General features: G+C 38.3%; 1 protein-coding gene across 1 annotated transcript in view; it reads right to left on the minus strand.

The window, feature by feature from the left end:
• Positions 1–23,609, minus strand: part of LOC126808776 (neurogenic locus Notch protein) — a 429,826-nt gene that overhangs the window by 102,258 nt on the left and 303,959 nt on the right. The window contains exon 47 of the mRNA XM_056102639.1: positions 1,275–1,430. Within this exon, the coding sequence (XP_055958614.1) occupies positions 1,275–1,430 (156 nt within the window). The remainder of the gene's footprint in view (positions 1–1,274; positions 1,431–23,609) is intronic.

The raw sequence follows: 23,609 nt of genomic DNA on the forward strand, positions 1-23,609 counted from the left end.
GCAAGAACAGGGTAGAGGATTATCTCATAAGTCTTTTGCATTGATGTTAGATAATGTGTTTCTGTAATTAAATATTTTGGATGCAATGGGTTTAGTGTAAGTATAGGAAATCCTAGGAACAGTAACAGTTTTGAAGTAAGGAGGGATGTCATGTGCTGTGACTTGCTTATGGTGTAATATTTAACTTAACCCGATAGCATCAATGCCTTTATTAGCCATAATTCAGGAATTTACGATCTGATATGCGCGAATATTGACAGGAACAGAGATCTTTGGGTTATAAACTTGCATTTCAAGTTTCATCAAAATCAAATCAAAATTGTGGCCTCCAGAGGGTCCACAACTTTGATATACCAGATGTTTACACTATTTGTATACGAGGGGCGGCCATTTTGTCCGGCAGTTTTGTTCCGATTTTCATGAAAATGGTGATATATTCGAACGTTTTTTTAAATCGGATAATAATTGTGACCTCTAGAGGGACCACAAGCTAAAAACGAGATTTTTTTGTACAATCAGGGGCCATAATTCAGGAAGTTACAATTCGATTTACAGATTTATGGAAAAGAAGTGCCTACTCGTCAGCTAAACACAACCAAGGCCAATTGATCAGAGTGGGCCACTCTGACCACCCGTCTAAGTGAATTGTGGGCCAAAGCAATGTGTTGCAGAGAAAGGGCTCGCAAGCCAAATTGCCACTCAATTACAAGGATTCCACTCTCCACCGACATGGGATCCTTTTAGTTGCCTTTTACGACATGCAGGACTTACGAAGGGTATATTCTTATCACCCCCTACACCCCAGGGGATAAGAATTGTGACCTCTAGAGGGCCCACAACCTTAGAATTACATACTTTTACACTATTTATGTATGTGGAGCGGCCATTTTGTCGCCTCTAGATGGTCCAAAAACTAAAAGCATTATCTCTCATATAATCAGGGGCCATAATCGAGGAAGTTACAGTTCGATATGCATTAATATCGAAAGGATATAAACCTATATTTCAAGTTTCGTCAAAATCGGATGAAAATTGTGACTAGAGTATCCACAAACAAAATGTGAACGGACTCATGGATGGATGGACGGACGGACGGACAGAGGCGACAACAATATATACGTCGACATGAAAATGTGGGCGTATAAAGAGTGACAAACCAGTGTAAAAGAGTAAATGCAAGAACACAACCAAATCGTATTGAAATCACTGGTATTTGCTGTGAGATATTGAAATTAATAGAATATAAAAATAAACAATAGACCTGTATAGCTTACCTGCAGTGCAGTCAACCTTCTGATTAGAATCATAAAATTCTACTGAACAAGTTCCACAGGGATTGATGCGACAAACAGCATGGAGGTTAGCTGGACAGTGAGTCATCTTACACAAGTCTGGGTTACAACAATGAACGCTTTCATTTCCATTACAAACTAATAAAACAGAAAAATAAATATTTCCAACGTCTCTTTCACTTATTAATTAGTTTTGAATAATATCATATTTAAATTTTAAAAGGATTACATGTAATCATTAAGCAATGTATTGAATATACACGATTGAACTATTCATTCAGTCAAATCGAAAAGGAAAGAATGCTTCAGCAATCAGAAATTATTCAGTTATTTAACAAATACCCCAGTTAGTTAAAGGACAATATTGGTGTCAGTCATTATAAAATATGTGATACAGCTCGTTAAATGCATCCCAAATATAATTTTAACGCAGAGATCATTGCTACGTGAGATATGTAACAAACACGTGAAGAAACGGGAAGTGACGTCAAACATGACAAACACGAGTTGTCCTTCTATATAAATGATTGGAGTAACAAGCGATAACAGACAAACGATCAAATTTCATTTCACTGATACTTCAGTTGAAGATGAAAAGTTGTTATATGAGACGAAGAGAGGATATCTGACAATTCAAAAAAAGAATTGGCTGTCAGTAGATAAAAGATAACGAACAAATTAGAAAAAGTCTGTGCATTACCATGCTTTTATTAAGAACAGAATGAATAAAAACGGGGGAATGCATGGGATTTTTCTATTTTTCTCGTGTCCCTTATTTATAGTGACAGCCAATTCTATTTTTGAATTGCGAGATACCCTCTCCCTGTCCAATATAATAACTTTTCAACTTCAACGGAATTATCAGTGAAATAAAATTCGATCGTTTGTCTGTTACGCTCGTTACTTCAGTCAGTTATATAGAAGGACAACTTGTGTTTGTCATGTTTGGCGTCACTTCCCGTTTCTTCACGTGCTTCATACACGTCTCCCGTAGCAATGATCTCTGTGTTAAAATTATATTTGGAAAGTATTTAACCAGTTCTATCACATATGTAATATTGACTGACACCAATATTGCCCATTAACAAATACCTAGATTATATATCTTTTCACACTATAAGCGAATCCAATACAAGATTTTGTACCTCTGGAACAAAAGATCTTGGAAGGCCAAGTAGATAGGGTTTGTCCTCTTTTATGACACAATCCTCCCCCCCTCCAAACACACATCCACCAAAAAAAAAAATTGAAAAATATGAGTTAAAAACTATAGATCCTATCAAATTCAGAAGGTTTTCTGATGGAAAGATCGGCAGACAAGTAGGATAACAATTATAACCAGCGGCTGCCAGGCAGGATACGCCCACATTTTCGAGAGATGGATAGAGAACAAGCTAAAGAAAGTGATTTTTCCTACAATCAAGGGCCATAATTCTGGAAATTACAATTTGATATGCGCAAATATTGAAAGGAACCGAGATCTTTGGGTTATAAACTTACATTTCAAGTTTCAACAAAATCGGATAAAAATTGTGACCTCTAAAGGGTCCACAACCTTGATATACCATATTTTTACGCTATTTGAGAACGAGGGGCGACCATTTTGTCTGTCAGTTTTGGACCGATTTTAATAAAATTCGAACTCAGCCATCCTTAGGGTGTAATGGTGATATATTAATACGTTTTTTTAAATCGGATAAAAATTATGACCTCAATAGGGTTCACAAGCTAAAAACTTGATTTGTCGTACAATCAGGGGCCATAATTTAGGAAGTTACGGTCCGATATGAACGAATATCGAAAGGAACTGAGATCTTTGGAATATAAACTTACATTTCAAGTTTCAACAAAATCAGATAAAAATTGTGACCTCTCTAGGGTCCACAACCTTGATATACCATATTTTTACGCTATTTGAGAACTGAGGGCGGCCGTTTTGTCTGTCAGTTTTGGTCCGATTTTCACGAAATTCGAACTCAGTTGCCCTTAGTGTGTAACAGTGATATAATAATACGTTTTTTTTAAATCGGATAAACATTATGAGCTCTATAGGGTCCACAAGCCAAAATCGCAATTTTTCGTACAATCAGGGGCCATAATTCAGAAAGTTACGGTCCGATATGCGCAAATATCGAAAGGAACCAAGATCTTTGGGTTATAAGCATACATTTCAAGTTTAAACCAAATCGGATAGAAATTGTGACCTCTACAGTGTTCACAAGCTAAAAACATGATTTTTCGTACAATCAGAGGCCATAATCCATGAAGTTACAGTCCGATACACGCCAATATCGAAAGGAACCGAGATCTTAGGGTGATAAACCTATATTTCAAGTTTCATTGAAATCGGATAAAAATTGTGACCTGTAGACTGTTCTGAAAATGTGGGCGTATAAAAATCTGTTTAACACAATTTAACGCTTCTATTTGACCCATTTTATTGCAATCCCAATCTTTTTAGACTAATCTTTGTTAAGTCCCTCATAATGGACCATGGGCATGCTAAGAATGGATATCATTAGAATTAGAACCACGATTCAGTCATTTCACTTTTCAAGATTTTAATAGTCTTTATGAAGCATACACAATTTACAAATGAGCAGAGATGTCTACATACATTGGATATAAGGTAGTCTCACAAGAAACCATGGGCTTAAACTGTTACATTCGTGAATCATGGTTTAGGTAATCAAAATAAGAGTGAGGTAATCAAAGGAGAAAATCATAGGGTATAAATACTACACTTTTGAATAATGTGGATAAAGGACTGGGTAAATAAACGAAGATACACATCGTCTATCGCACATATATTGAGTCAGCAAGAACGTCAGCGAGAGCAACATATAATATCCATGTGTTCACAGTTAAAAATGGATTCATTTTCAACATTATTGATCTATAGGTCTCTTACAATTTAGTACAAATACTTAGGAATAGAACTGTGATATCATATCGATACTCGTGTAAGGGTCATTCCATGTCAAGTGGGTCAATTTTCAGAAATTTGGGAAATCGACCGCCTCGAAAAAAATCTGGAAAAAAATATATGTTATTGTACATGCAAAAACTAAAAAACTGTTCAAAATTTGAGGTATGTAGCTTAAAAATTGACTGAGATAGGGGCATTTGAGTTTCATGAGTTACCGATGAGTTTTCAAAACAAAATATGTATCAACAATTTAATTGAGTTTCAGATATCTTGTTTTTACCTTTCTAGTAAATTTATACAGTGCAAAAATTTTGGTAGCGTTAGAGAACATGTGTAGATTACGAATCTACAATCAGATGACAGGTGAGTGTTAGGGTTCGCATGCTACTCGGCCATGAAAACCGAAAACAATTTGGTGTAATTGTAATATATTTTTTGATTTTGTAGTGCTCCAGGAGCTACAAGGTAATAGATATAGACCAATATTTTGGCCTATCCAGAGATTGTCAGTAGTACTACATAAGAAACAGTCTTCACTAGATTCCCCCAAAATTGGCCTCGAAAAAAAATATTGAGATGGCATGGGACAAGAATGGTTTTAACATATGTTAAGAGACATTAGTACAAACAAAGTTTCAGATTTTTAGGTGCTCATCTACTGGGTTCTACTGGCTCGAAAATATGCGGCAATTTTCTTAAATTTGTGTCTAAAACCATATTCGAGGCCAATTGTCTGGGAATCTAGTGAAGACAGGTCCGTTTTCATATGTTTCTTATGTAGTACTACTGGCAATCTCTGGATGGGCGCCAATTTGGGTCTATATCTGTTACTTTGTAGCCCTGGAGCACTACAAAATCCAGAAAATATACAATTACACCCCTTTTTTTTCGTTTTTTATGACCAAGTTGCATGCAAACTTTACCACTAACCTGTAATCTGATTGTAGATTCGTAATCTACACAAAAAGTTCTTTAAGACAACCAAATGTGAGCTGTATATGTTCATTAGAAAGGTAAAAATAAGAAACTGAACCTCTATAAATTATTGATACATATTTTGTTTAGAAAACTCATCGGTAACTCATGAAACTCAAATGCCCACATCTCAGTCAATTTTCAAGCTACAAACCACAAATTTTGGGCAGTTTCTAATTTTTACATGTACAATAACATATATTTTTTCCAGATCTTTTCGAGGGAGTCGATTTCCCACCCCTAGCCCACTTGACATGGAATGACCCGTAATAGACCTTTATTGATAGCTTGGGGGTCACAGTGGCTAAGTGGGTAAGACGCTGGCTCGCTAGCCTGGAGGTCGGGAGTTTGATCCTTGCATTGGCCGAGAAAGTTCATCCAGATTTTCCGCCGTGATTCCCCCTTGTCAGCTGACAAGAAAAAACGAGGCCCCGTTCACATTGGCGTGCAAATAAAAGATCCCTTGACAGTTGGAATTCAATATAAGAGTAGGCCGTAGTGCCACTGTCTAGACAAATTTTCCCTCATATGCCCGTTTTCATTTGCACAGTTCGGAGCAGAACAGTAGGACGTTAAACACCATTTCATTTCATTTCTATTGATAGCTGATGTATCAAACTACGTCACCGTGTAACGTCATCTAGTGATATCCATCAATAATCAAGATATCTAAAGAGTCATTTTCAACTTTTAATAAATAGAACCGGAAATTATACTTCAAGACCAAACTCGTTTCTATATATTAGGTAATAGAGATCAGGGTTATCATATACGCTTGAAAATCTTAATGGAAAGGTGTCTAAATATAAAGGATAATATCTGGGGCCAATACAGGCATATGTCCATAGGCAAACGGGATCGATGTCTGTTGGAGGGGGGGAGAGACAGAGAACCCGACATGTTCAGAAATACAGAAGGCCAGAGCCTTATATATAGAGAGTCTGGCCAACCTGTGTCCTGATTCTGATTGGCTAATGGTAGTCACGTGTCATGTGGACGCCATTAAGCTACCCAATTGAAAAGAATCCTCTGCATATAGTAGCCTATAATTTGACGTGTTTTTAAATGACATAAATGGTCTGTTGTGTGACCGTGAAATGCCACACAGGAGATGGGCAAGGGATTCACTTGCACAGGTTCCCAAAAAATGCAGAAAGGCGTTGATTGAATGTAAAAAGTAGTGGATGGAAGCCTGGTAAAAATTCTTTCTTCAAATTCTTGTGTAATGTTAGTAGTCTATCATTCGTTTTTTTTAACGATTGCAAGCGACTTTAGATTGTTATGGTAGTTTAAAGAAGTTCTCAACCTAATCCCTAATGAAATTCACGTCATTGGTTATTTTTTTAGTATTTTTATTTTGAATGAATGAATTTTGATGAATGAATTTTGGAAGATTGGTTATGAACTTGAGAATGACACTTTGACAGTGCAGGCCCAAATATAGGCCTATCCTAAGTAGTAGATTTTTTTTTCGATTTAGATTTCATCTGTATGGCATAAAGTGTTGCAGTTTTGGTTAATTTTTATCGATATGTTTAAGGACTTCATCCATGATTGATTTTTCGAAAAAAAAAAATATGTACTTGGGAATGGCACAGTGTAGGCCACTACAGTTACAGTAGTATCTATAGGCCTAGCCGAGTTAGTTGAAGTACGATTTAAACTTCAACGATATGGTAATTTTTTATTTATTTATTTTTTTAATAAGTGATTATGTTTGATATTTTCATCCAGGAGTGAATTGTCAACAATTTGTTATGAGTCTGAGACACACAGTGTAGGCTTAGCCAAGTAGGCCTCGGTGTTTTTGGATTCAAATATCGTCAGTATGGTATAAAGTGTTGTGGTATGTTACACTGTTCCCTCCTCTTATACTGACTATATATCTTATGCAGAACTGTCAGAACTCAGGGGTGTTTAGCAATGGGAGGAAACTGGAGGACCCAGAGAAAACCCACGAGGTTGGTCAGGCGACCCTACTTCTTGTCATGTAGAATCTTTAGATCGAATAATCATCACTTGATTCAATGACAGACCTTATGATCTAAAGTGCATGTGTTAGATCACTCGACCACTCAACTCTGTGTCTCCAAGGAAACACTTTAATTAGTTCCCCCTTCATTCAAAGAAAGGGATATGCAAGTGATCAGACATTAATTCAGTTGGCACATTTATTCACAGTAAGAACAAAAAATAAATGAAAATAATAAAATTCAATTACAAACATTTATAAAAAGGTAATTGTTCTGTTGTGCCAAACAGAGAAACCAAAAACACACAATAGTTAGTTGACTCCATGCATTCGGCCAAGAAACAAGAGTATTCAAACATTTCTCAAATTTAATACAGTATCTTGACGTAAAAACATAGGTAAAAACTCTGTGAAACGATCGCACGTTCAGAATTATCAAAACATCGAAGCTAGCGGCCTTCACTCAATTGCTATCCCATAATTCCGAGTTACTAAATTTAGACGATACACCCAAATAATAATTATGAAATTAGCAAATAATTAAATTATCGAATAATGAACCTTTCTTAAATGCATAAAAAATATGTCAAGAAGTTACTAAACTAAAATCAACAAGCTATTTGCTAAAATAAGAAATAAATGCAAATGACGTCATATTTAAAGCAAAGGGACAGAACTCAATTTAGGAAAACAACGGACCACACCAAATCACAAATGTTCGTCACACAATGTCCCAACACACAAAAAGTCACAACAGCACATTCCCCACTTAAAAGTTTTAACTTTTACTAAGTTCCTTCTCGGTAGAGAAGTATAAGTTCAGAAGTTGGTCTTGAGTAAACTTTTCTTTTTCCCGTAAGAGTCGGTGATTCTGGTTTATCGTCTTCGTAAACTAGAACTTCAACTTGACGTACAACATCATCACTACTTGAAACAACTTTCTTAATACGACCTTTCGGCCAAACTCCTCTTGGTGAGTTTTTATCATGAATAAGTACAATGTCATCAATTTTCAAATTTGGTATGTCTTTGTTCCACTTTCGTCGTCGTTGTTGTTCTTGGAGGTATTCCTTCCTCCACCTCAGCCAAAATTGATCCGCTAAGTATTGGGATCTTCTCCATCGATGCTGACTGTACAAATCTGGCCTTGTGAAATTACCAGGTGCAAGATTATATGTTCTCGATTTCATGGTCAAGAGGTTTGCTGGTGACAAAGGAACTGGATTGTCCGAATCTGATGGAATTGCTGTTATCGGTCTTGAGTTGACGATCGCAGCAGCTTCCAACATTAAGGTTGATAACAAGTCATCGGTGAGCTGGGCTGTTCCAATTTCAACAAACATCCCTTCCAAAACATGTCTGACTGTTCCGATCTGCCGCTCCCAAATTCCTCCAAAGTGGCTGGAGTGAGGAGGGTTAAATATCCATTGACAATCATGATCCAATATTTAATTTTTTACTTCATCTTCTTTGACCTCATTCAAAGCGCCAATGAGTTCGTTATGAGCTCCCACGAAATTCGTACCACAATCTGATCTGATGGTAGAAGCAGGACCTCTAATTGTGAAAAATCTTCTCATCGCGTTGATAAAGGCGGAGGTGTCCATGGAATTGACCACCTCAATGTGTACAGCGCGGGAATAGAGACAAGTAAAAATAATTCCCCAGCGCTTGGCGTTGGTTGTTACTCCTCTGGTCTTCCTTGTTGTTACTTGCCAAGGACCAAAGGCATCAAGTCCAACATGAGTAAAAGGAGGAGTTGCTGACAATCTATCGAGAGGTAGATCAGCCACCTTTGGAACATCTGGAATTTTGCGTAACAGCTTACATCTGATACAGTATCCAGCCATCCTTATTGAACCATGGGTGATGGATCTTCCTTGATGGTATACCAATCCATGATAATGGTAAATAATCAGATGTGAGACATGGTTGTTTTTTTGGTAAAACCACGGGATGCTTCTCTTCTAAAGGGAGATTTGCGAAGGCGGCCACCAACTCTAATTAATTCATCTTCCATATCAGGGTCTAGCCTGTAGATGTTGGAGTTTGGTGGACAGGTAGCATTTTCTCTTGCAAGTTCTCTGTATTCCAAAGTAAAGGCATGTTGCTGAACATGTTTAAGTATAAAAGATTCAGCTTCTTTCTTTAAGACCAAATCAATGTTATTATCTTGAGTTTTACCAGTCTTCTGTCTGATGACTAGTTTCAGGTTAGCAATGACTTTCTGCAATTTGTTCCAACTACCATAATGACTAAACAATTTACAGATCAGGCATTCTTCTTTAGCGTCAGCGTTTACTTTACAGCTTTTCACTGTTTTAACTTCTAAGTCGTCTTCTTCAATATCATGTGTACTGCAGGGAGGTGACTCTCCATTGCGAAGAAACTCTGGACCAGAATACCAAAGTGTATGTTGCAGTTTACTAGCTGGACATCCACGTGTGGCCACATCTGCAGGGTTATTAGCTGAATCAATGTATCTCCAACTATCGGGTGATGACGAACTTCTGATCAATTCTACTCTATTGGCCACATAGATGTAGAATCTTTTTGACTCGTTTTGTATATAAGCCAAAACGACCTTGGAATCAGTGTAGTAGACTGTGTCATCAATAGTATATTCAAGCTCTGCTACAGTTTGTCTAACCAGGGTTGTCAAAAGTACTGCAGCGCAGAGTTCCATTCGTGGAATGGACAAGTGTTTTTGAGGTTATACTTTTGCAGAACCTCTAACAAAACTAACTACCCATTTTCCATCCGAGTCGTAGATTCTTAAATATATAACAGCAGCAATAGAGTCTTTACTTGCGTCCAAAAAGGCGTGTAGCTGTATCTTTGCAGTTTTGTCAAAATGTTGAGGAACAAAACAACGAGGTATCTTCAATTCAGCAAGTGATCCAAGATCTTCAAACCACTTGTACCATTCCTTCTCCAGATCAGGTGGAAGCGGATCGTCCCAATTGGGGAGCTTACCATTGGCACTTCCAAGTTGTAATAAGTTTTGAAGTATCAATTTAGCTGTTATCGAGTAAGGAGCCAAGAATCCAAAGGGGTCATTGGCTGATACTTGAAACATGAAAACATCTTCATCCAAATTCCAAGTTACTCCAAGTGCACGTTTGGTTGGTAAAGCATCATGTGTAAAGTCCAAATCCATAAGACCTTTCGCAAGGTCTGTCCGAGGAAATGCCTCATTACTTCCTTGTCGTTGGAAGCAACTTTGAGTAATCTAAGGTTAGATTCAATTAGCATCTGTTGAGCTGACGATAACAAATCAATGGCTTCTGAAGACGTGTCACACGAATAAACTCCGTCGTCTACGTAAAAGTCTTCTCTTATGAACTTCTGAACCTTATCTCTGTGTTTATGATGTTCATCTTCAGCCGCTTTTCTCAAACCAAATGTAGCGACAGCTGGACTTGGACCATTACCAAAAAGATGTACATTCATCCTATATTCAACAATTTGTGATTCTAAGTTGTCTTCGGAAAACCACAGAAACCTCAAAAAATCTCTATGATTTTTGTTGACGAAAAAACTATGGAACATTTGTTCGATGTCACAGGTAAATCTGACTTTCGACTGTCTAAATCTCAAAAGTCTGCCAATCAGTCTGTTATATAAGTCTGGGCCTTGTAAGAGCTCTCCATTTAGGGATGTTCCTCCAGACTCTGCACTAGAATCAAACACCACTCTTATCTCAGTTGGTTTTTGGGGATGGTACACACCAAAATGTGGGAGGTACCATTTCTTGCCAGGTTCTGTTGCTAATTGGTCATCTGGCACTCTGGAAGCATGACCTCTTTGCAGAATTTTACCCATGAACTTGAAATAATCTTCTTGTAGTTGTTTATTTCTGGAGAGGTTTTTCTGCAGAGATTGGAATCGTTTTTCTGTCTGGTGACGATTATTTGGCATCAAAACATTCGATTTACGAAAGGGTAACGGCACTTCCCAATTGCCATTTTCGTTTTTATGGAAGCCCTCTTGCATACATACTAGAAACTGTCGGTCCTCTGGCGATAAGCCAATTTCCGAGTCTTTGTCAGTTGTGAAGAACTCGTCCTGAGCTATCATTGACAATACATCAACTGTGGGTTCCTTACAAATAATAGTATTCTTGCAAGGTTCAAGTTCAACAGGATCTGTCATGGTACGGCGAGAATTTACATGAATTCTGCCTCCAACGCGATCAATGCACAGCTCTCCTGAAACAGTCCAACCCAAGTCTGTTAGTTGAGCCCATGGTGCTCCTGCTTTGCCATTTATAGATTTCCTGATTTTAAGTAATTCAGGAGCATCTCGTCCGATCAATAGGTATTTATTTGTAGATTTCTCGAGGGGTGGTAATTTATCTGCAATTGGTTTCAGGTGAGGGATTTGTTTTACGGCTTCTGGAGTCGCAATCTCTCCTTTGTCCTGGGGTAAATTGTCAGATTCGATCAATGTGGGTAAATCAAATGTTCTTCCGTCTAAGGATTGAACTGCCAAATTAAGACCACGTCTACAATAGCACTCCTTTCTACCATGACATGTTTCCATAATGTAGAGTTGTCTATCACTATTAACATTCAGGCTATCAAACAGGGTTGCTGTACCAAGGGAATGGTTTGATTGGTCATCAAGTGTTATGTAAGTCCTAAAGGTGATTTGTGGATTTCCCTTGTCAAATATTTCTCCTAAAACCATTTTACCACAGGACTTTCCATTCACTCCGTTATTACAAACTGCAGAGCAAGCTGTACTCACTTCTACGGGCTTCTCCCTACTGTCGACCAGACTTGACTTCTCCCCACTATTGTCAGATGGAGGGTTGGCCGATTGTTCTTCGCGATGGAACAAAGTTTGGTGTCTTTTACCACAAACATCACATTTGACATCAAAAGAGCAATATTTTGATTTATGTTTTTTCACTAAACATCTGAAACATATTCCAAGTGACTTGACAATTTTTTCCCTTTCATCTATGTCTTTAGATGCAAATAGGACACACTCCGGCAATGTATGGACTGTGGGTCTGTTATGTAGTGGACAGCAAATATCCTCAGGTTTGGGTTTGTCTCGAGGGAGTTGGGGTTTTGTCGATGGAGCTTCAGTAGAATCTATACCAGTTTTATAAGATTTTGTGTATCTAGTATTTTCTGGTTTATTCCTAGGAAAGTTTGTAGGTTGACCCAATTTATGTTGCCTAGTTGACGGGTCCAAATCAGTACCCGGTATCTTAACAATGGCGGGATGATTCTGTTTCTGGGCAATCGACTTCACGGTTTCTACAAACATTGAAAACGGTGGGTAGTCATCTGAGTTAGCACCAACCATGTGTTTAGCAATCTTACTTTCCCATTTGTCCTTAATGGCCTTAGGTACCTTGTCAATTAACGACTTCATATAGAATGACGAGTTAAGGATGGAGAGGCCATTCAAATAGGGTATTTGGGAGTTGACGTCCTCACACACATCGTAAAATTTCTAGTACCCTTCTCTATCGTCAAATTTAAAGATGGCAGCCTCATTCAAGTTTTTCAAGAGTGCGTTAGTTATACCAGCTTTATCGCCAAATCTGTCTTTTAGAGTACTCCACAGATCCCTCAGTTTAATAACATTATCTCGGTGGACTCTCTTGCGGAAGGTATTTATGGTTTGCTTCGGTTTACCGGCTGTATATTTCAAAAGGAGGTTCATTTCCTGCTCAGCTTATGCATCTACACCTTGAATAAGTGCCTTAAATGCTGTCTTCCATGGTAGAAATAGAGCGGGGTCACCTGCAAAGGTGTCTGGTTCAAACTTGGGTAGAGATTGCTTGGCCAAGGAAGCTACCAATTTTGTGTTAGTATCTCGTTGCATATTTATACAATCTTCGAGAAAAGTTAATTCCGGACTGGCATTAACTGATGTGGGCCGAAAAAGTGGTGTGTTACCCGCAAAACCATCAGTTTGACAAGCGCCATTTTGTCCTATCAAATTGTCTTGGTTGACGTATTGAGATTCAAATGGAATTCCATTCTCAATGTTAGCACTATTAGCATCGTTAATATGAGATTCAATTAGTTGTGTTTCTACATTATTGCTGACCCAATTTTGTGTAGCCTCCACTCGATTAATTTGTTCAAGTCTGGGACCGACTGGATAAATAATGTCTTCCTCTGCTTGCTCATAAACTGCAGCTGAAGCTTGAGCAACATGCAAATTTCTCACTGCGGTCATTTGGTCAATTTCAGCCTGTTTGACAAGATTATCTCGTTCCGCATCAGCAGCGTGTAGCAATTGTTGAAGTTTCATAAGCCTAATTTTCTCATCAATTTCAAATTTAGCTTTTTCCTCGCTAGGCGTGCTTTAACTTAAAGTCTCCTACTAAAACTAGTAGAACTGATTGTTTTACGACTACCAAGAATAGACTTCGAATAACTGGAACCTTTTTCATCGCTCTGGGTTTGTTCAGTAACGTTAGCAGATTTATTGTCTTGAGCCTCCATAGTCAATAAAGAAATTTATAAACCAAGTGAACTGTTGAAATTCCAATGTCCAAATCCAAATTAACACAGTCCAAATCCAAACATAGTCTCGATCGAAGTGACTATAATCCAAAGCGTGGCAATTGCTTGAGAGTTTTTACTGTTCTGTTGTGCCAAACAGAGAAACCAAAAACACACAATAGTCAGTTGACTCGATGCATTCGCCCAAGAAACAAGAGTATTCAAACATTTCTCAAATTTAATACAGTATCTTGACGTAAAAACATAGGTAAAAACTCTGTGAAACGATCGCACGTTCAGAATTATCAAAACATCGAAGCTAGCGGCCTTCACTCAATTGCTATCCCATAATTCTGAGTTACTAAATTTAGACGATACACCCAAACAATAATTATGAAATTAGCAAATAATTAAATTATCGAATAATGAACCTTTCTTAAATGCATAAAAAATATGTCAAGAAGTTACTAAACTAAAATCAACAAGCTATTTGCTAAAATAAGAAATAAATGCAAATGACGTCATATTCAAAGCAAAGGGACGGAACTCAATTTAGGAAAACAACGGACCACACCAAATCACAAATGTTCGCCACACAATGTCCCAACACACAAAAAGTCACAACAGCACAGTAATTGATATACATAAAATATGAAATAAGGCCCATAAGAATGGAAGTGTTAACAAAACAAGAAAGATACAAGAAATTACTTAGGAACAAGATAATTACCAAAACTGGTCATGATTCTGAGTTTATTAGGAAAATGGGGGTCAATATAGCATTGTACTGCATCACTCTTCCAATAACCAAGTGACAATGATATCCACAGATACACCTAATTGACCCAACCATGTTGCCCCACCTCTCCGAAATGAATGACCCCTTATTCGCTGCTGAATGCCAGCCTTCTTCAAAAGATATTGCAAATTGGTTGAGAAAACTGAATAAGTAAGTGCTCTGCCCTGAGCAACAACGATCAAAGGACTAAAAGGATCTTCAGCGGGATTCAAAAGTTGCAACTGTTGCAAGGCCATGACAGGACATAATTCGTTGTTAATTCGAGGCAAAATAACTTCTAATTGGCGTTCTCGAAATTGTATAGTTTTTGTTTTCCTGAGACATAATAAAAAGCCCCATGAACATGGAAGCAAATCAATCTGTCGCAGGTCGAAATCTGGATTAAAAGTGCCTTTTACCGTTACATTAGCAGGTCTAAGCATACCATAGAAGGCTATTAGGCAGGCACACCAAAAAGCTGTAAGTTAAAATTTAAGCAGTGTTTTATTGCAAGCAACATTTGTGGCGTAATTGCAGCAACTGGAGTTTGCGCTACTCCCAGTTCTCTTTTAAGGCCCCTAAGTAACAATTCAACGCGATAATCACCAGGGAGCGGATTAGGATATCCGGAAAGTTTGTGAATATGCGGTACAATATTAAGATACTGTATAATGCTATTATAACGCAGATGCTTCACATTAGCTAAATAGACAATATATAATTGCAATTGCAATGAGTTTGCTGGAAGTTCACACAAATTAGTCAATGCACAAAAAGACTGATAACAGCTTAAGTGCGTTTTATATGTAGACACTGTGGAGCTAGCCCACGCCTTCTTTATCAATCTTGCTACTTCCTGGTTTAGTTCTTGAACAAGGCCATCTGGAAGAAATAAAATTAGGGGACATATGAGTCTGTAAGTTTGCTAAGCTAAATTCTTCTAGCTGCAGAGAAAGGGCCAAAGTATACAGCAAGTCAAACTTATCCTCCTCGTGTAAACGCGAGCAAGCATCAGCGATTCTGTTGTCTTTACCAGGGTAATAAACAGCAGATAAAGAGCAATTGTTAAAGGCACATATCCAAAATAACATTCTGCACATGGATATGACAAAAGTATTGTGGGATGTACCCTTATTTATGCATGAAACAGCAGACTTATTGTCAGAGTATATTATCACACGTTTATCACTAAAAGATTGATACCATCGACAAATAGATAACAATATCACAATGAATTCTTTAATGTTGATATGTAGTTCGTAGAACGCTGGGCAGTCAATACGCCAGTTCAAATAATAATAATCACCACGAAAATATCCTGCAACCCCTTCGAGACACGCATCTGTTTGGACTGACGTAATTGGACGATTATCTCTAATAGAACACGTGTCATTAAAAACCCTCATGAAGGAGAGCCACCAATGAATATCAGCTAAAAACTCACTCGATAGCAGAACTTTATGACTTTGTTTACCAACACTTGATTTTAAATCAATTATTCTACGAAGGAAAGCCCGCGAGCCACAAATTACCTGAGATGCCCAGTTTAGTTTGCCTAGCAATGTTTCAAGCTGCCCCCTCGTAGCACTTTTTTCAAGGCAAAAGAAGTCAATAACTCCGAAAAAGAACAAAGTTTATCTTCAGGCAAAGAGAATGTCATCTCAACTGAATTTATTAACACACCAAGAAAAACTAATTCTTGGATGGGGCACACTAGTTTATTCCAGTTGATTGCGAAACCAAGTTCACGCAGTAGCTTTAAAAGGCATGTTAATGCGCTATAGCACTCAGAGTATGTGACAGCTATTAATAAGAAATCGTCCAAATATGCTAGTGCTCGAAATCCAAAGAATTTCCACAAAATCCAAGACACGAAGCTACTCAAAGTCTGGAAAATCTGTGGACTCTTGCAAGAGCCGAAAGGAAGTTTGGTGTCATACAAATATGTTGGGTTTTGATCACCTGTAAATGTCCACTTTAATCCAGTAGCAGTAAAATTGCTGGGGTGCAAAGGAACTGAACGATAGGCTGCTGAAAGGTCGACTTTGGCTAAATAACACCCTTTGCGTATATAGTTGGATGCTTCCCTAAGGTCCATATAGCTACAACTACAGTCACTGTGGACTAAATTATTTAATGAAGTTCCTGGAGGCTGGCTTGCGTCATGTATTAGTCTAATTTTTGTAGCTGATTTCGGAATTGCCCCCAAGGCACTCACAATCTCAGGTTTCACATACGCTACACGGTAATTCCTCTCCCTAATTTCATGAATAATTTGTTCTTCCACTTGTACGCGAAATGATTCTGTGGATTTATAATTCTCGCATTCCACATTTGTTAAATTTTTAGGGGAATCCACAATACTAAAACCAAAGCAGACACCATCTAAAATGAATTCCCTATCAGGATGATCGTGCAGGTATTTGGTCCACGAGTCATGTTGCATTCCAAAGCCGGATGAAACAAACACATCCTGAAACAGTGAAATTCAAAGAGCCTAGTTTTTTGGATGGTGAAATGCACTGTGATTGCTATAACAAATCGAGCAGCAGTGTATGAGTTTACAGTTGGGGTAATCGCACGAATCACTAGAGTTGAATTTCCGACAAATCTCCTTCCCATCAGGTGTAAAGGGCCCTTTCTTGCGATTAAATTTATTAACTTTAGTACTGTCCCGATACGGTGGATTAGTAGTAGGCTTAGGTATTAGGTGAAAATCGATGAGATGAGTACGTGCAGTACCCCAAGGCAAACCATCCTTGTACTGTAACTCGCGATACTCCTTGTCATACGCTAAAACACTACCTGCTACAAAACGATTAAAGAATCGAAAGATAGTTTTAAGGTAATCGATGTGCTCCAAAATACCCTGAGATGAAATTTCCTGTTGTTCAATCTGTTCAGTGAGTATACACAATGAAGCATAGCCCACTGCTCAACGGCTAATCTATGGAAGTCTTTCTCAAGGCGCTTATTAACCTTAATGCCAGTATTAGTCAGGGTAACTATATCGTCCTTGGACTGGCTAAACATGTCATCCCGCACATAGTTATGGGGTAAGCGTTGATTTGGGAGCAGGTGGTTGAGGCAAAATCATACCTTGTCCCTTGACTCTATTATAAGTTGACAAAGGCAAAGTAGTGGCGCCGGTAGCTGGCATAATAAGACTAGGTGTCAATTTCTGACTGTATATCTTGGCAGCGTTTATCAAGTTTAAGCTTTGTCAACTCCAACTCTAATTTGGTACAATGATCTTTAAGAGCACCGATTTCATCAGCCTGTAATGCCGTAGGACTGGTAACGTAACTGTCACGTGGAGTTGACATTCTACTCTTCGATTGTTTCACAACAATGGGAAGTATTCGGTCAATAAAACCCGGCATCTTTAGGCCAGCATTTTTCCTTTTCGGTCGGTTAACTGCATTCATCGTTGATTTGTAGCTCTCGTATGCGGACAGATAATAAAAGGCGTTTTAATGCTGTACGAAGAGCGAGTATTAAAATACTTGACAGACCTTGCAGACGGCCATGCTGCAATGAAGTGAGCGACCTCTAGCGGAAGTAGACAAATCTGCGCAATAATAAAATTCCAGACCACATCAAAATATAATTTAAACATCTTAAATTATCACAAAAATGATTAAATCCGAAAGACTTCTAATTAGCAAAACGCACAAATACTATATAATAGGTTGATGTGTTTACAAATAACAAAGTTTTAGAAAGATATCTTGTGATATGTTCCGGAAACGAAATTGGCCTGAACAGAGCCCGTTTCAAGATCTTCGCCGAGCTTCCTTCGGCTCAGGATAATAACACGCGATAAAAATTAAATAAGAAATTAGTTTCTAATTTCAGCGGTAATCATTATTCAATACTTTCGATTGAATCTATAGTCAAACGATATATTGGATTATTGCTGTATTTTTAATGTAAATTTTGATTTAAAAAAATCGGAAACGAAATCGGGATGGATGGAGTCCGTTTCAATATCTACCGATGCCACATATAATTTTGTATTGACCTGATAGTCTATGGTCTGGTTTGCCTCTGGACTGGCTACTGTTGTATCTCTCTTCTTAAGGACTTCACCATTGTGTTTTCTCCATTCATTGTCTATAAATTTGAAAACAATGTTGCAACAACAATATTGTTACAATAGGTAATTTTCCTTTAATGTACTTATATTTATATTCCATGTGGTATATAGCAGATCATGACTCGTACTAGTAGTAACGTTTTGGGATATATTCCTCCATATTGTTAGTTTTCATGTTTGAGAGAAGTCGGTATCACTACAGGCCCAGGACTGCATAGCACAGTGAAAACTTACGGCTAGCTCCCGAATCCATTCACTAAATCTGATATGCACGTTTGTTTGTGAGTTCTGTGTATGGTGTATTGTCCGTAAATTTGTCTTGTGTAATTGTTTGTGTGTGGTGCAGTCCCCCTGCACTTACTATTAGGTGGCTGACCTGAATCTCAAAGAACTAATCAATCGTCGCGGGGTATGGGGTCTCGCCCTCCCTGAGAAAATTTTGAAAATTTAACCGTCGCAAATGCGTTTTTCTGTTATTTGAGCCATTGAGTAGCTTCAAAGTTGTCCAATGGTTTGGTAACCGAAATCCCACTCTATGCCTACCTGAATTCCAGCCATCCAATCAAACTGTTGCATCTGCATTCAAAAATAATAATCAGTACAAATTCGTGGCATTTAATTAAAATAAAAGTAAAATTACTGTTTTATTAGATTTCGGGCACTTTATTTTTTTCTATTTTTTTCACTTTACACGTCTGCCCAAAAATTCAGATTGCTCGAAAGTTGGAAGGGGGGGGGGGGAGGCAGCTGACCCCTCTCCCCCTGGTTCCTAAGCATATGTCATTTTTAGTTTATTTTCATAAAGGAGAGGTATATTCATGTTCTGGAGCAATTGAAAGGCCTCTGAAATATCAGAAAGTTTCAAGAAGACGTCATAAAAGGAATGTCCAATAAACTATTGTGAAGGCAACAATGTATTCCTTATTCCTACCAAGTTTCAACTTGATACCTCAAATAGTGACGGTCATATGCCATCTTAAAGGTAGAAAAAGAAGACAATTCGTGAAATTTTTTTTATTCTAAATTCGAAAAAAAATGTTAGTTAGAGCCCTTGTTTGTCAAAATGACACAATTTATATTTAATAAATAGTTCTGATCAGACCTAGAAAATATGTAGTACTAACAGGAACAAATTCACTCTGTTTCAGTTTCAAAGAAGAGTTAACTTTGAAGAAGAAATAGAAAAAAATTGATTTGCATGCTATTGTAAACACTATAAAAACAAACAATTTTTGTCAAAATGGCACAATTTATATTTATAGTTCTGATCAGGCCTAGAAAATATGTAGTACTAACAGGAACAAATTTTTGATTGGCACCCCCTTGAGTGACATTGAGTTTAAATGTCAGGAAAACAGCCTCCGCCACAACTCATTGTGGATTGATGCCCAGTTGGACTTTTTGAGAGCTATTACTTTATGGAAAGTTTCATCATAAGATTTTGCCGATTTGAATCCAAACTCTGAGGCCATTTTCCTTATTTTATTGCCGTACTTCAAGCTGAACTCCGATTACAAAAGCTAATGAGGAAGACCACGAGTCATGAATGGGGAGCAAACCGGGTTGTCCTCATGATGATTTACCGTTCTCTTATATGTCCTGTACTAGGTGCAAGACCCATTACACTAAAAAAAAAAAATAGACACCATACAATACAAACCGATTTGTATTGCTACCGGGTGCGGCATACTTGTCAAGCGTGAGTCATTGCTACAGGAAGTAGACGAACTCCCTCTGTCACTAAGATGGAAAAAACTGACCCTGGGGCATTGGGCAAAACTAAGCCGATTGGGGGAAAGGTGTCCTGCCTTTCGCGAAATCTCAAGGTTTACTAGAGTCAGAGACGACATCAAGAAGTCGTACGACAGGGTTGTTGGCAAAAAGGTTAGAGATTTCGGTCTCGAAAAGCTCACCATCAATAGTACAGAAGATACGATTAGGGCCCCTTGGACTCTCCCAGTACTCTCGGTAGATACCTCCCTGGTCCTGAGGATAACGCGTCAAATTGGACTTACATACACATGGACGGATCGCACAACCCCGACAACAGTATAATGGGCTTTGGGACTGCCAAACATGCGCTCTGTGTACACCTCGGAAATGTACGCGATCAAAGAAGCCTTAGTGTAGATATCCAGCCAAAGGAAATCAAACTATGTTGTTCTCAGTGACTCTCTAAGTAGCCTGGGATCAATAAGGAACCAGAGATCGGACGCCCGTCCCGAAAAACTGACCCAAATCTACCTAGTGTACGAAGAGTATCTGGGGCAAAGGGTAATCAGATAGTATTGACATAGGTCCCATCGCACGTAAACCTAGGGGATCGAAGAGGCAGATAGACTCACCCTAAAAGGGCCACAATTGGAAGAACCAAGTGTCGAGCTCCCTTACAGCATGAATAAATTTAAAGGTATGGTTGGGCTACACATCAGCTCTGAATGGGAAAATTCCCTCCCTGAGCTCAACACATACAGATTCAGATCCGATAAGTCCTTAAATCCTAAGTTATCTGCAAATCATCCCAGCAGAAAAATCTGCCAGTTAATAACAAAGCTGAAGGTGATCACGAGATCTATGAGCTAATTAATGAATTCGTGTGTGAGATTGGTATCCGAGATTATATGATGTGACCCCGGAGGGACGAAAAGAGTGTTCTACTCTGTGAAGACTTGAGATTTTACCCCATGACCCAATGGACGGGATCCATAAGTGATCATCCTGAGGGATACTGGTAGTCGAACGTCCCTACGTGAAGGGATGTCTGGTACCCTGAGGGGGGCGTTTTTTTAGTTTTTGTGGATCAGGCCAATGGCATGACAACGCCTAGCCTGGAAGACATTTCTTGCATATCCAAACCCAGGTCGGACGAGCGACGGGCCCTAGGGCCCCGCTAACAGTCAAACCTAAATTTATCTACCACATCCCCGAAAGTAGGTCGGACAGTCGTTTTGGCTGACAGTCAAACCTAAATTTTACCTACCACATCCCTAAACCCATGTCAAACAGGCGGCAGGCCCTGGGGCTGGGTTGACAGTCAAATCTAACTCTACCATACCACATACTTGAACCTAGGTCGAACAGTTGGCGGGCGCTAGGGCCAGGTCGACAGTCAAGCCTAAACTTACCTACCACACCAAAGATCTTAGCATTATGATTATAGCAAAGCGAACCAGACTGCGCACACTCGCCATTATTTCTTTTTTACACCCGTAGCCTTTCCTTTCGATGAAATTTTCATTTGGCGCTTCGAATTCCCTTCAAAGACACTCTGTCTTACCAAAATAAGCTGGATCAAGCCTATTTTGTGGCTTCCTCTGACAAGTTTGTTAGGAAACACTTGTCTACAATATGCCATTTTAAAGGCATCGATGTGTTCTTTATTCCTTGCAAGTTTAAACTTGATACCTCAAATAGTGATGGAATGTCGAAAAAATGACGAAGAAAACTTTAGCAAATCTTTGATCGAGCGAACTTCCGAATTTCGAAAAACCGTCAGTCAGAGCCCATATAGGATTCGTCAAAAGAATCTAAAAATTAAAACCTGAAGAAGATCCACTAAGAAATAATTGAGATTTGGGCAATCTGAGATTCTTTTTTGTCCCATCCGTAAAACAGTTTGTTTCTCAAAAATGACCAAACTTATACTTAATAAATAGCGGCACTAATAGACTACGGTAATTTTGATTTACAGTCAACTTGATCGCTTGACGTAAAGCTTCCAATCTCAAAGGTAGAGGCCAATTCAAGCCGTTTTCCTATACCCGTCTCCAGTGAAGAAATTGATCTATTAATTTATTCACAGACCAATGCTAACACAAGGAAAAATACAAAATGGGCCATGAACATTTTTGATGTGTGGAGAGAAACCCGGTCGCAAACAGATAAAATAACCGAGTTACATCTTATGGAACTCCCAGTAATGGAATTCTGGCTTCAAAGGTTCATAGTTGAGGCGCGTAAAAAAAAAACGGCGACGAATATCCCCCCATATCGGTGTATTACATAATCTGTGTCTTGATGAGGCTTTTGCGAGATAAGAATGTGACCATAAATGTATTGGATGAAACTGATAAACGGTTTATGTCTATCCGAAAAGTTTTAGATGCCAGAATGAAAGAGTTGGCTTCCAGAAGCCTCGGAAGTACATGTAAGCCTAAAACAGCTGATCCACTGTCAGATTCTGATGAGGAGAAGTTATGGTCAACAGGGGTGTTTGGATTGAACAATTCAACAAGCCTTCAGTACACAGTGTTTTTGTATGCATGCAAGCTGTTGGTACAAACACAGAAATTTAGAAGCTTCTCAGTTTGAACTTGGAAATGATACTAATGGAGATTACATAAGATTTATTGGAAGAAATAGTAAAACTTTTTCGGGAGTTCTCGCTCATTTACATATAAAAAACAAAGACATCAAACATTACTGTACTATATATGGTGGTAAGTTTATTGAATGTTACAAAATTCACATTATTTTTAAATAGTTAAATATGTTTTTGTCCATGGTTTGGTTTGTTTTGTTTTGTTTGGGGGCACTTTTCGAGTGTCTTACGTTGTTGTATTTGTAACGGTTGGTGTCCACTGAGCGCGAAAAGTACTACCCATTAATGTAAATCTTAATAAGCGACACCAGCCTTAAGTCCAGTAGTCAAAGATGTATTTCTTTCCAACTCCCACATTACACTTATAAATATCTATAATTTGGCATCAATTGAAATTTTTGAATTTCTTATGAACATAAAAAGTTACTTACATACCGCACTTAAAACTACAATTATGGGCTTTATAAAATTGACTGACCATTACCAGTATTAAAACCTACTTGGAGGCCATTGGAAACAGGAACTTTTACAGAAAACCATTGATCTCTGGGTTAAGATATGGAAAACAACCAGCGGGTGTCAACAAATTAGGACAATTTATGCGAGAGATGTGTAATCAGGCAGGTTTACAAGGAAACTATACAAATCAAATCGGGAAAGAGAACATGTGCAACGGCCTTGTATCGGGCAGGTATTGATGAGCAGAGTATTATGGACAGAACCCGACATCGGTCCAAAGAGACCTGTAGGGTCTATAAAGTTAAATC

Source organism: Patella vulgata, chromosome 1 (genome assembly GCF_932274485.2).
Source record: "Patella vulgata chromosome 1, xgPatVulg1.2, whole genome shotgun sequence".
In the NCBI taxonomy this organism is placed as follows: Eukaryota; Metazoa; Mollusca; class Gastropoda; family Patellidae; genus Patella; species Patella vulgata.